We start from the raw sequence: 14932 nt of genomic DNA, 5'->3' as shown, positions 1-14932 counted from the left end.
AGGCACATGAGCATAAGCAAGGCATCCAAAGACACGGAAATGATTCACAGAAGGCTTTCTCCCTTGCCAAACTTCATAGGGAGTCTTGGTCTTCAAAGCTTTTGTGGGTACCTGATTCAAAACATAATTGGCACACATGAGACCTTCAAGCCAAAATTTGTGAGGCAATTTTTTGCTTTTCAGCATACATCTATCCATCTCCATAAGAGTACGATTTTTTCTCTCAGCTTTCCTATTTTGCCGAGGAGTTAGCCTCAATATAAGCTGATGTACAATGCCCTTGTCTTTCAAAAAAGCATCAAAATCTGCAGACAAGTACTCCCCTCCTCTATCTGTGCGTAATGTCTGTATCTTGAGTCCGGATTCATTCTCAACCATGGCTGCAAAGTGTTTGAAGACCACAAACACTTCTGATTTGTGTTTCAGCCCATAAACCCAAGTGTAGTTGGAGTAGTCATCTATAAAAGTGACAAAGTAAAGATGACCACCCAATGATGGAGTCCTCATGGGACCACAGACATCACTATGGATAAGCTGTAATTTTCGAACAGCTTTAACTGATCCATCCTTCTTAAAAGGAGATCTGTGCATTTTACCAAGAATGCACCCTTCACAGGCATGTGGAGGAGGTGTTTCAAGAGGAGGCAATGCATCAACCATGGCATGTTTTTGAAGCATCATCAAGCTGCCATAATACATGTGTCCATATCTTGCATGCCATAACTCCGCATTCTGCATAGCAGCAGTAGGAGTGGAAACTGCAAGAGCATGTGCTGGTCTTTTCTCATACATGTCAAGCTGAAAAGGACCACACAACAAAGTGCCAGACAATCTCAAGGCATAGTCATGCTCTCTATCATGGACTGCACACTTGTCATCTTCAAAAATGACCTGAAATCCAGCTCTGTTAAGAGTGGACACTAAAAGTAGATTTTTTGTGATACCAGGCACATACAAGACATCAGAAATTCTGAATGTTGAGCCATCAATGGTTGTAAGTTCAACTTCTCTTGTACCACGGATTGAATAGGAGGAGTTGTTGGCACATGTGACCTTTTTACCAACGGGTGGTGGATGCAGAGATGTGAAGAGACACTTCCTGGAAGTGATATGTTTTGAGGCACCGCTGTCAAAATACCATGTATTTTGTGTCTCATTGACACTGAAAGCTGATGCATCCTTGGAAGAATCATAACTACATGTCAGAAAAGCATAAGTGTCATCATTACAAGTGGCTGTACTATCCTGAGCAGCCAACTGAGAGTCTGAAATGCAAGACAAGAAGGCATAGTCATGCTCCACAAAGTTGGCTGTAGCTTGCTCATTGTCAGATGCATGAGGAACTGAATCCGAAACAGCCATACCGGAGCTGTTTTTCTTTTCTTTTGCAAGCCTTTTCTTGCATTCTCCAATGTAGTGACCTGGCTTTTTGCAGTAATGACATATTCCCTTCTTCTTGGGCTTACCTGCATCACCCTTAGCTTTTTGAGAAGGCTGTCCTGAACCTCTGGAAGGCTGATTTGCTGAAGTCTTTGCCTGTCCCTTTACTTTAGGCTTGAATTTTGAGAGCATGGCATGTTCACCTGCTCGTGAAGCCATGTTTTTCCTGGTTTGCTCTTCCTACAGCAAAAGTCCTATCAATTCGTGAAAAGTGAGAGGATTTGCACCCCCCCTCAACGACAAATTCAGCGAGGTATGAAAGCTGAGATAAGACTCAAGAAGAGAATTCAAAGTAGTGGTAATCATCTCTGAATCAGGAATGATCTCATCAATATTCAGCAACTGCTCTCGTAAATCCTGTAGCTTTGTGTGGTGCACTGACATGGAGTCACCCTCTTCCATATGTGTATGAGACAATTCTCTTTTCAAAAAAGACACCCTGGCATCATTCCGAGCTGCATACATGCTCTCCAAAATATCCCATGCTGCCTTTGGGGTCTTACACGACCGGATATGTGGAATGATGAATCTTTTCACTGATAGAGAAATACACGACAAAGCTAAAGCATCACGTGAATCCCATCTCTTTTGCTCTGGAGTGGTAGGTATAACTGCACCAATAACTTGTGCTGCAGCTGTACCCTGTGCACGACCTCTGCCGCCTCCTTGTTGGGGAGGGGTATTAGGTGCCCGGAACTCATCCCCACTTACATAGTCCCATAAATTACGAGAAATCAGAATATTGCGTACCATAAAACTCCAGAGGGAGTAGTTGGTACCATCCAGCTTATCCTCTTGTGAGAGACCACTGAAACCAAAATCATTCTGATTTTGCTGGGCCATGTCTGAGAAAGAAAATACAGCAAATGCAAATCTGAATTCCCTTGTTGGGAATGGAGTGCACAAATCCCAAAAAACACAGCCAAACACTGGCTTAAAAATGCAACTCAAATCTCTGTAATGTCTCTGTTAGAAATCTGCCAGAGCATTCAATCTCTCCCAAAACCTGCCAAAAGCGCTTCAAAGCACTCACAGAAAGGTAGTGTGAACTAAAACCTGTCAAATTGCTCTCCCAACACAACAGCCCCAATTTGTGGCTTGAAATTGCAACCAAAAAGGGGCAAATTTACTAAAAGCCCCAAATCTGCAATTTCTGAACAAAAGCCCCAAATTTGCAATTTCTGACCAAATTTCAGACTAGATTTGCAGATCTGTCTGCAATGCTTGCTCCAAGTGCAGCTCCAAATTTGTTCAACACTTGCAAAGTGTTTGCAATGTTTGCCCGCGAATACAAAATGCCCCAAATTTTGAGGTGAAATTGAGATGAAATTGGGGCAAATCCAAGAAAAGCCCCAAATTTTACAAAATGCCCAATTCAAAAAATATGCTCAAATCTGCCCAAAAAAACTGCTCTGCCAAACAATGGCTTCCTGCAAAGAATGCCAGATAACCAACTTCAAGAGTGCCTGCAGGAATGAAACCTGCTCAGAAGGCCAAATGCAACTGTGCGGCCTGTACGGTGACTGCACGACAGAAGTACGGATGGCCGTACTGTACGGATGAGCTGTCTGCTGCAAGTTGTACGGAATGTATGGACAGGTACGGTGCAGGTACATTACGGTCGACGTAGATTGTACGGAGGTGTACGGACGAACCTTTCGCAGGAGTTGTACGGCTGGCGACGACGAACCGTATGTAAGAGGCTGCAGGCTGTACGACGCTGCAGTTGTACAGGCGACGATGGTGATGGAGCTGTGCGGAACTGTACGGCGAACCGTACAGTCTGGCGACGATCTGTACTGGCGAACCGTACAATCTGGCGACGATCTGTACGGCTGAAGACTGATGTACGATGACGATGATGAATGGCAGCGCAGGTACTATTTGGGACTGTACGGAATCAGTCCGTACGAATTGTACGGACGGTGAGCTGATGGAGCAGGGAGCTTGCGGGTTGGAGCTGGAGGCGAGAAGCAGAGAGCACGGTCAACCTGCTCTGATACCAAATGTGAGAAGGGGAGAGAGCAAAGTGAGAGCAAGAAGCAGGAGAGAGAGTGAGCTGAAAACGTAGTTGCAAATAGATGAGAGAGAGACAACTGAAGTAGAGTGATGGGTTTTGTCTAAGTGACAAAACCTTATCACTCACTAACCATAGTTAGTGAACTAATTGTGGTTAGGGGAAAAAACCTCTAAGTGAGGGAAAAGTGCCCCTAACCTACTTATTACATTACATTGGTCACTGCTAAATTATAGCAATAATTCTAACATACTCTCCCTACCTGCTCGTCCTTTTTGAAGCTTCTTGCCTACCTATGGTGCACTGTGCATGTGAACTTTGTGGGCAATCATTAAGATGGTAATGTGCATGTCCATGACATTGGGAGACATTGGTGCATGTGTGACTTGTTACATGTGTGAGTGAGAGAGGGATAGGTAGAGAGAGACAGCTACAATATGCATCCAAAATCTTTGCACCATTTATCAATTCCACTGGGGTGATGCACATTGTACAAGCTTGTAATGACCACTAGAACACTAAAATAACAATATATATTACATACCTTTGTAAGACTATAATATATCCGATTGTACAAATTTAGATTTTTTGTTATTCTAAGGTCCAAAAATCTACACAGAAAATAAAAGAGAAAACGAAAGAGAAGAAAAAAAAGGTAACGTTTTTTTTTTTGGAAAAACAAAAGGAAGACATAGTTAGCAACCAAAGAAACACTTATGTCGTCATCAGTGCCCAAGCATAAGTAGCTATACTGGGTTTCTAAAGACCCGTGGAGTCTCTTGGGCAACACAAATTAAATTTTTCCTAAAATGATCCTTAAACAACTTGTCCTAGAGAGATGAAACATTTCTAAACCAAAACCTCGAATTTCTAGGTTTTCACCTACAAATTTTAATGGTGACTTTACTTTGTGGGACCTATAGTTGCCAATATTTGAGACGAAAGATATAGAGCAAGTAGGAATTTCATTAAAGGCTAGGCAATACGGATGCTTAAATCCTGACTTGAAGTAGCAAGCTGATGCTCCAATGGAAAGATTCTTCAATAGATGTGGTATTTCTTTCAATGCTGCCTGCTCACCATACTTCCACCAAATGTTGCAGCTAGTTGATGCCTAGGTCTTTGCTTATGTCACACCTTCCTCGAAGATCTTAACAAGGCAGCGTTTAGAAAAATCGTACATAGAGAGGCTAAATGTGTATGTAAATTGTGTCCACATATCCGGGAACAAAAGCTGTTAGTTCATTACTAAGTTTGAAATATGACCATTCAATATGGTGGTGAAGACAGCTGTCTTCCTGTTAATATTTTACCTAGGAAAGGCTGTTAATATTTTACCTAGGAAAGGCTGGTGCAATGATAGAAAATAATTATTCTAAGGTATTTCAAACGGCATGCATTGCCACATCATAAATTTTGTACTTTAAGGTCCATAAAGCAGGCTATTCAAGCTGGAGATTCTTAAGCCAGTAGAAACACTCTTTGTGTGTGGCTATAGGTTGGTTAAAGTGTTGGACACTCAAAGTTGAATCGTGATCCGAAAGACACAGGTGGCCAGGCTCTTACACTTGGCCAATTTCCATGCAATCTTCCATGCTGATTTCCCACGTGACCTATTCTTGGATCTGAGTATCAGGCTTCCAGAAGACACTATTCTAGTTTTGGTGACTGTTCAGCTAATCAAGAGGCCCAAAGTTGTATAAGAGGCGAGATGTTCTTGCTGTGAACTGGTGCAGCCTTTCCTTAAGCATAAATACCTTGACTATGCGCATCAATAGAACACAGCCGAGATGTAGTTGTTTCTTGTCATAGTTGTTGGAGTTTAGAAGGTCACCTCTCCATCTGTGAGCCTCCAAATGAGGAGAGCATGGGGGTCAATGGGTTACCAGCAAAGGCTAGATGCCACGTGGGCAGAGAGAGCAGTAAGGTGGAGTCTCAGATGCAATCAGAGCTGTGCAGAGGTGTCCAGGATATGAATGCAATCAGGCCAGAGGTTGTTGGGAGCTGCAGAGGCTGCTCAGGGTGCACCAGCAGGTCGGAGAAGCACAGAAAGAAGACACCTGGAGCAGAAATGAAACACGACTGTTTGGAGCAGTTTCTGGAGCCATTTATAGGCCAGGAACAGGTTGGCTGTTTGCCGAAGATCCACAGACTCGGTCGGTCCACTCTGTGGGAAAGTCAGCTGACTTTGGAGAGCTACAACACTATAACAGGGCTCCCAAAGGGGGCATTCCACATTCCAGTTTGCAGAGGCTTTAGTGCTACAGTTTAGGCTGCTACCGCTTCAGCAAGGAGGACCAGAAGGCTTGCAAAAGACCCTCACCATTGGCTGCCTACACAGCAGCAAGGAGGACAGGATTCAAAGGGAGACTTGTGCCTCACCATTGGGCTGCCTACACAGCAGCAAGGAGGTCAAGGATACAGGAGCAAAGTCTGACTTATGATAGGCTGTCCAAGGGAGCAGTGGGAAGGTGTCTTTGCGGGGTACCATTACAAGGCCCACACAAGCTCTAGGAGAGCAATGTAGGCTGAGTGTTTTGAAGGTGCCACAAGGAGAGTTTTGAGTCAATATAATAAAGATTCTTCTTTATTTCTTGGGAGAGGTACCAAATGGTGACATGTGGTCCACATTGGACATATATATTTGTTGCTCTTTCTACATCTCTCGCTAGCACAGTTCCTTTTCTATCTGCACCTTTATCTCTCTCTTCACTAGTACACAGCATGGAAAGGAAGTTGGATTTGAAATTGAGAACGTGTGATTCCTGGTCACTATCTCTTTGGTTAGCTTACGCTGTGGGGAGCGTTGGCTGTAGCAATCAGCCTCCACCACTCTTATCTTTTCTAACAATAGTAGTTTTTGAGATGTGTTGTTGTCTTGAGTTAGTTGAAATGCTCAACAAATCCCATAGGCTTGTAAGCTCTTTATGCTAATTTGCTATCATTATGGAATGTTTGCAGGGAATTATCTGTCTGGACAGTCTCTCCTACACATAAATTGAGTCTTCTCTTGAGTCAGTTGTAATGCTCTACAAAGCCTGTAGGCTTGCAAGCTTTTTGTGTTCATTTGCTATCATTATTGAATGTTCACAGTGAATTATCCGTCCTGACAGTCTCTTCTAATTTTTTATGATCCACATAAATCTAGAAGGATTTCTATATTTTGACAAGTCTGCCAGTAGGTATCAAGACACTATGAAAATTCTGAGTCTCAGTGCAGAGGTAGACTTCAACCGCAGGATATCAGTGCTATTAGATGAAGAATACTGATCAAAGCCAAAGGTGAAAACTGACTTAAAATTTGAGCTTGGAGAGGAGGCAGTGTTTGCAATAAGAAGACTTAGTAAAGTAAAATCTGAAGACAAGGTGGTGTGTGAGTAATTTAGTGTAGGACATCGTTGCAAGCATGTCACAAGAGAGTGTATAAAGAGAAGAAAACATGTGGCAAAGCGAATCTTGTTCAACAAGAAAGGACTACAAGGAACAACTACATCTCGCCCGTGTTTTACCGTTGAATATAATGCAAATTTAGGTGTGGGTTTCACAAGACTTGCTCAACTATCTAAGCTCTTATGCCATATAGGAAAATAAGGGAGGCTCACTAGAGTGTGATGCCCTGCCACACAAATGCACAGCTAGAATCAATGCAAACAGGAGATGAATTGCTACAATGAAATGTCGATAACTGGCTACAAGATGCACAAACTGGAAATGCAGCAACTAAACACATGATGAACCCAATACATGACACAAGCTATCTGAGCAGGTGTGATGAGAAGCAACTTCGTGTCTTCACATAAAATCTAGGGCCACTTCGTGTCGTGACATAGAAGCTAGGGCCTCAACCCTCCTCTTGTGTGGCATTGACATAGCCTGACCAATCAGAATGCGCTAACACATGTATCATGTATGGATGCACTGTTGATACGTAATTGGCTGCATGGAATGGCTCACCTAGGCCCTAAAGTTTAGCTAGAAGTTTTTGGACCTTTTGATAGTCCTAAGCTCTAATCATTGCAAGAGTGAACTAATGTACTAAATCCATAGTTCTTCAACTTTTCCACAATATCGCCTCAATATAGGAGGTGTGCCACCCCTTTGTGAACAAAACTGCCAGCTTTCAACTGAACACTCGTCGTGTGCATTGCAAATGTGAGATAATATTGAGTGAGCATTGCATATCCCTTGAGTTGAGGGGTAGCTCCATGAACAAAGTCCTAAGCTCTGGTTGTGGAATAGTGACTTGTGCCATCTCTCCTCATCTGGTAAAGACAATGACCTATGGAAAGTCCTCATGTGCCACTAGTTAGATCTTCCATAGTTGGTGAGGACTTCATTCAGTATTCGTTGCACAAGCCAATGCTTCCTTTGTAAAAAGGGAGTCCATGAGAGGGTGCTAGCTAGAGTCACCTACCAGCTCGAGTGGTGTACGGGAGGGATACTTGCACCCGTGGCATAGTTGTTGGGATTTAGGTTGGTGATGAGTGAATAGCCCAAGTTCTACCCCACCTCTCCATTACTATGATCCTGTATCACTAATGAGTGTCAGGCGAGTCATCCGTGATGTCTGTATGTGAGACGAGGTTCTACAGAATATCTCGTTAGATTCTATGTTCAAGGACGCTAATGTGGGCCTTAATAGACATACCCATCCTCTCCCACCCTATAGCTGGACTATGAGGGGGGCTTTAGTCTTGGAGAATCATCCCGTCCAAAGTGCCAAGGGAACCTTGTGTGCATGGCATAACGTCTTTCGCCAAGCCTTTGGAATGGCTGCCTTAGTCTCCTCTATCTGTCGTCTTACCCCTCTCATGTGTAACAAGGTGATGGGTTACTTCTCCAGTAGGTGTAAAATATTGTACCACAATTCAATGGATTTGGTTGGGCCATTTTCCATCGTACCTAAACAATGTACTTGCAAGCACATACGATAACCCCCCTCGAGAAGAACCACAAGGTGCCAAATGAGTGGTTGCCTCTCAATCTCCTTGTTGCATAGGGTTGGCATGGATAAGACGTGTGCGACCCTTCACGCCCTCCTAAAGCTTCCAATTATCAGGAGCCCTTGCCGATGAGGAGGCCTTTACAAATCCATCCATAACAAGTGCCCCCCCCCCCCCCCCCCCCCCCTTTCCTCTTGATTGAAAGGTTCAGGTCGTCTAAGATGTACATTCAGAATTGGCCATACGATAACCCCCCTCAAGAAGAACCACAAGGTGCCAAATGAGTGGTTGCCTCTCAATCTCCTTGTTGCGTAGGGTTGGCATGGATAAGACGTGCGCGACGCACATGGTGTAGATAATGTCCCGTAGATGACAACTAGGGTGACTGCTGCAGCGGGCAACCCTGATGTTCCAAGCAGTGATGCTGGACACCATCTTCCATAAGCTATCCTGTAGCGATGGCTTAGATCCTTCTGAATATTGTTTTGGAAAGTGAATGCTGAGTTTTTGAAACTGCCTGCCCACCTGCATGTTTGAAAAATATGATACAGTAACTTGTTCCAGCTCTTATGCTTGCTTGCAACAAATACATGACAAGATGAGACGCTGGATTCAGGTACTTAATTTCAGTACTGGACGTGTTCTATGCAAGCTCTCTCTTGAAAGCAACATAACCTCTATTGATACTGATCATGCTGGTCATGTTGTCTTCGCCGGAGATGCCCAGGTAAGTTGGACGAGTTGAAAGGGTTATTTGCAATTCTTTTCTTGACCAATGTATGGTTAGGAGAGTTCTTGTCTATGGACCATCAAGTTATAACCTCTTGACAGTTTCTGTATACCCTATTTCATATTGCAGGGTTGCATCCATAGCATTAAAATAAATTCGTGCACAGGTGACTTGTCACATGTACACAGATGTCGTTTAGGCCTTCATCGGAAGTCTCCCATTATGAACGTGCAGTTTAGAACATTCTCACTCCTAGCGAATGGTCCTGTCTTGCTTGCATCAACCCAAGATGGGAGGATACGATTTTTCAGGTATAGGTAACTGGTGGTAAACACATTCTGATTTATGGTATCTAAATCCTTTCTTCATTCTCAGGTGATTTATTTCCATGTGCAGTGTTGCGCTAGAAGTCCATGGATATTTATCACTGCAATGTTCACTGAAGCTGACTCCGTGGGCAAGAAAAGTGCGTGCTTCTTTTTGTCCTCTTCTGTCACTGGAGAAAGGGGAGTTCATAGGTCCTGCTTCAAGCTTAGTACCTTTTTTGCAAATTCTTAGGAAGCTTTCTGCTTACTGTTGCTGGGGGATGACTCAGGCAGCAACAAGATGGCGGAGACCTCCTTTTTCCTCCATATTTTTTCATATCATCAAGTCCTTTTATGTACATGTGTTATCATACTATTGTTTCATCTGCTTCCAAGTGGATTTTATTTATTTTTGAATAGGTGAAGTGGTGCAGACTAGTCTGTTATGTACAGTTATCTGGCTGTTTATTACATGCTTTCTTCAATAAAGTGCAGATTTATGATAGAATTTCCTGGCACTTGCTCTTCCCTTACCTTGGTTAATTTTGTGGGCAGTATCTGGCAGTGAAGATGCAAATGTTTACTTCTATGATTTTACGCGACCCAGACATCCTTGTGTCAACAAATTGCAGGTTTCACTCTTGAACTTTATGTTTGCTTCCACAAATGCTCTTTATGAAAAGCCGAGAAACTAATACAGCCCCTACTCAGAGCGACAAAGGGGAATTGGGATTTGGATGGAAGAGGCCCCTGTGCAAGGGATTTGGTACAACCAATGGGTCATTTGAAGCATATTTCCCATGCTTTAAGTGGACTTATGTATAGATACTCTATTACTGTTTAACTATCTTCTACTAAAAGTTTCTGCTTGAACGGGTTTGAATGACCTTTTCTTTCATTCTCTTTACTAGTCATTGTTATACACGAGATTGGACTTTATTTACAAGAAATCGTAGGCATATGGAATATGTCAATAGGAATTTTAGATATACTGAATCTTAGAACAACGATATGCAGAATCTTCGGACAACTGTTTTCATTCTTCTTTGCAATAGTGAGTGCTGTAGTGTCTCTTTCTAGTCTGAATTACGATCTGCTTTGTGCAGGGCCATGGGGCACCAGTCATTGGAGTGGCTTGGAACTACGGGGAAAATCTGTTAGCTTCTTCAGATTGTGATGGTATGGTGATTGTTTGGAAAAGAGCAGACACGTGAAATTCTTCCAGTGTTCGTCAAGTATCATTCTTGGCTCCCTGGAAGAGCCACATGTGTAGCTGACATGAAAGGGTTCATCTATGACTTGGGAGGTCTAGATTTGAATTCCCAAGATGCACTGGAGTTGGGTATGGATGAAAGAGAATCATCTGACCCTTCTTTAGTTAATAACATCTAAATATTTTCAAAAGAACCATATTGTAATGAGCAACAGTGTATCTTCTAGAACCACAATGTAGCTCCTAGAATCCATATATATCAAATCTAAGCCCCTATATTGATGCTTTTCACACAAATTATTAATAGTATCAAAGCCTTGCTCTAGCCTAGTTTAGACATTTATTTTGATGCTTATTTCAATGTTTATTTGATGGTTATGCCCACTAAATTTAAACATGTTTTTGATGTTCTATTTCTCGAGTAAGAAGCATAAAAAATTAACGTCAATATTGAGTGCTTATAGTAGTATCTCCTAGTCTATTGTTTGGTACGAGGCACTTATTGAAAAGTTACATGTCATAACTAGAATAATATATTGGAGCTAACCTAGATAATTCTAGAAAAACATACATGTATTTTATATTCAATGGTCAAGAAAGTTGGCAGTTTGGAAGATGGTCTCGTTGGCTAGACGTGATTTAAGACATCAAGATCAAATTTGATGAGCATGTCGTGCCCTTAGTTTTGACCCAAATAAGGCCTTTAACCTTATATAGATCATCATCTATTTTAATTGCATGGCTCATATAGGAAGCTATATTATAGATGGTTAGCTTGGAAATTTAAAAGGGCTCCATAACTCCTTACTATAGATTTACAAGTATTCAAAAAATTAACATGGTCCCTAGCATAACAACTGTATTACAACAAAGATGAATCTAAAATAGGCACATTGTCAAGTACTAGCATCTTAATCTCCTTGTGTGTGCTAATGTATGATGAGGCCAACCCATACTAGCACCACCATAAAATGAGAACTATGTTGGATAATGTCCTAGTAGCGTTACAAGCAAATGTGCTAGAACATTTAACATTTTAAGAAGAATAATCCAAGGATGAGAAAACATTACAAGGAATATAAGCAAATGCTTCAAGAAGCTAATAAAGAGCAAAGATTACAAGGGTCATAATACTACTAGAGTGTCTTTATGATTCTATGCTTCACTAGCTAGAATAAACCATAAACTACTGAACCTTAAGTTTTTATTCTTCATCAATACTACTAGTTAAAACAAACCATATAAAATTTTGGAAATAAATATGATAAGTGCATACCTTGCTAGGGGTGACAACGTCTAATGAGAGTTATCCAACGATTGGTGATGGTGTCTACATAGAAGCCCACCTCGTACCGGTGCCACTAGTACAAGGTGCAACTACATTAAATGATGTCATGTGTTCTATCCCATCCACCCCATCTCTAGTTCTTTTCATTAGTAGCACGTGGTGGGAAGGGAATACATAGGGGTGAATTTCAACCCAAAGACAAATCTAGTGGCTTCTCCAAGTTGGTCGGGCATTATAATTTTAAGAGGACTACTCAAATTTGATAAATTGCCCAAACACACAGTAAGAATTCATAGGGACCTCCATCTTAAGCCAGGAATGATAGTGGAAATATGTTCTGGAAACTTAGACATAAATGATGGACTCGTAAATGGCGCAAATGGCATATTCAAGGACTCGAACACAAATACACCTCCTATCATGGGATGTGATTTTTGTTGTGCAAATAAACCCATGGACATTGAAAACCCCTAAGGTGCACACACTAATTTCCAGGTGCACCCACACTAGGGGCAAGGGAAGGTTTAGATGGGTCATAAAGTTCGGCCCAAGGGAAACCAAAGTGTGTCATTGATAGGGTGGTTAGGGGCTTTAATGAGCCACATGGTAGTCCATACTATATGCGGTCTATTTGGCATGCATATCAATGATATTGTACGACTGCTTCACGATTCCCAAGATCATTGGCAGATTTTTTGTTTCCTTTGCCATCCACTCTCTCCTGCCCATGATCCTCTCTCTCTCTCTCTCTCTCTCTTTCTCTCTCTCTCATTCCAGTCCCTTTTTCTCTCTCTCTTCCCCTTCTGGTTGCCCCTCTCTCCTCCTAGCCTTTGCTTTGGGATCTACTACCCTTGGGAGGTGAATTCTTCTTCATTTGCTTCTCTGATTCATGGGATGAGTGTCATTGTGCATTGTTGGGAGTTTGGACAAGGGATAGGTACGAGGGTAGAGCTCGCCCCTCTTCCAAGCACAGCCGGTACAATCATTCTAGTTCTCTTTTGATTTTTATTTTGTCATTTTTTGAAGCTTGTTGTTGCATTGTTGTTTGAAGTTTCCCACTTGGCCATTCAGGCTGTGGACTGACACCCATTTACAAAGGGTGATCCTACATTGGTACTAGAGGGGCAGTGTGGTTATGTGTGCAGTTTGACATCTGTGTTGATGCAATGTCACCCTAAGAGGCTGGTCATTGACTTGTGGGACTACCAAACCCTATGTAGCAATCTGGATGCCTTGTGGTATGTGTGGATAGCTTTGCAGTGGGCACAAACAATGAAAAATGCCTTAGCCTTGCCCTAGTAGATGCGTTCTAGTGTGCACTAGGATTGGATGCAGTTTGAAGCCAAAAATTGGCTTGTTCGGTGGATTTTCCAGTAAAGCAGAGTGCAAGGGAGTGAGCCCCTGTTATAAAATCAATTTTCCATTGTCAGAAGAATTAAATAAATTTAGAAAGGGCCACCAAAGCATTTGGGGCCAATCGGTATCTCTTGCATTTGGTTTCTGAGCAAGGGCACTCTAGCCTCCCTTTCTGTGTTTTTCATAGTGTTTCTAAGTGGTGTTTAATTAATGGAAGTGGCTAGAAATGATGCAATATAGCTGTAAATGGTGTGAATGCTAAGTCCATTAAGGTTTATTGCCCTTTAGATTTTTCAATGGTTCCATTACCGAGATAATCACCATGTTCCTCTTGAGGTGAGCCCTAGTAGTAATTTCAATGGTTCCATTATCGAGATAATCACCATCTTCCTCGAGGTGAGCCCTACTAGTATTGGGTGAAGAAAGCCCCATTGCATTTTTGTTGCAGCCATAAAAAGAGCAAGCATGTCACACCGTGAGAGGTTATTGACTACCTTAGGAATCCAAGAGGTCATAGAGCTTTGAGGAGGAGCACAACACTAGTAAGGGTGAAGAAGGGCAAAATGATGAGGGACGACATATTCTTTTGGGGCATGCCATTAAGGTATCCCATGATGAAGTTGGTGAAGCTGAAGAACTAGATGCAAAAGCCCTCTTTAGATGAAATTGGCAAGTGCAGTGGGCACTTTGACACAATTGAACCAAAATCTGGCTGACATTTTGAATGCCCCTCCCAAGAACAAAAAGACAGCAAAGAAGAAGCAGAGGAAGCAAAGGATTACGCATAATGGTGCACCTTCAAGTGAAAAGCCACCCATGACTCCACCTATGTAATACCCTTAGTTGCTCTTGGCATGGGGAATGCCCCACAAGGCAAAAATTCTCAGTCAGTGAATTATGGACAACCACCCTTTCCTCCATCAATGATGCACCCGGGATACTTTGGAGGAGGTTTGATCTTCCAAGCAATGGTGGGATAGCCCACAGAAGCGTTAGGTGTGCTTGGCACATACTTGGGATGTCTTCAGCTAGGAATGCAAAATTTTCAGCAAGAAATTATGCAGGGTATGCTGGCTGCAAATGCCAACATGATGTATGCAAACATATGGATGCAGCGCAGAATGCAGATGGGGATGCTAGGAATGATGGGTCGTTCCATGAATATGCCACAGATGTAGGAAATGGGACCTAGAATGGTCAATCCATCCATGGGAGTTGGCAGTAATGCACAGAGTATGAGCCAAATGATTATTTGCAGCCATTTGTGTATGACAATATTGCATCCAAGGGCAAATTGAAAGATTACAAAGAGGATGGGGCTGGTGATAAATGTGAGACATTCGATGGGACATAGGACATGCTGAAAGCATTGACTTTAATGCAACAATTTGATGCTGCCTATGCTGGTGGGAACTTCACAGAGTCATTAAAGGTTAGGAAGGCAACCATATTTCTCAAGGGCAATGCACTTCAATGGTGGACTAATTTGCTCTTGCAAGGTAGATCCCCTACTACTTGGATTAAGTTCATGCTATAGATGTAGTTCTAGGTCACATCCCACCAAACAAGCCTCCTTATAGGGTTAGTGCAGCCACCAGGAGGAGATCATGAACTAGGCAAACGATCTCCTAAAGAAGGTG

The 14932-nt window shown here is 42.4% G+C and overlaps 1 protein-coding gene across 4 annotated transcripts in view; it reads left to right on the top strand.

The window, feature by feature from the left end:
* Positions 1–11025, top strand: part of LOC147886100 (Transducin/WD40 repeat-like superfamily protein) — a 95490-nt gene extending 84465 nt beyond the window's left edge. For 3 of the 4 annotated variants that reach the window (XM_087395870.1, XM_087395871.1, XM_087395869.1), the window contains exons 8-12: positions 9017–9127; positions 9260–9441; positions 9527–9648; positions 9991–10067; positions 10542–11025. In XM_087395870.1, coding sequence (XP_087251996.1) covers positions 9017–9127; positions 9260–9441; positions 9527–9648; positions 9991–10067; positions 10542–10649 — 600 coding nt within the window. In that variant the 3' untranslated portion in view covers positions 10650–11025. The remainder of the gene's footprint in view (positions 1–9016; positions 9128–9259; positions 9442–9526; positions 9649–9990; positions 10068–10541) is intronic. The other variant, XM_087395872.1, reaches the window with a different exon arrangement.
* Positions 11026–14932: the final 3907 nt, after the last annotated feature.

Source organism: Dipteris shenzhenensis, chromosome 24, assembly GCF_047967505.1.
Source record: "Dipteris shenzhenensis isolate YYH24624 ecotype China chromosome 24, Dip_SZ_1.0, whole genome shotgun sequence".
Classification (NCBI taxonomy): Eukaryota; Viridiplantae; Streptophyta; class Polypodiopsida; order Gleicheniales; family Dipteridaceae; genus Dipteris; species Dipteris shenzhenensis.
Note: the sequence above shows the minus strand (reverse complement) of the source record. Positions and strands in the feature narration are given on the sequence as shown.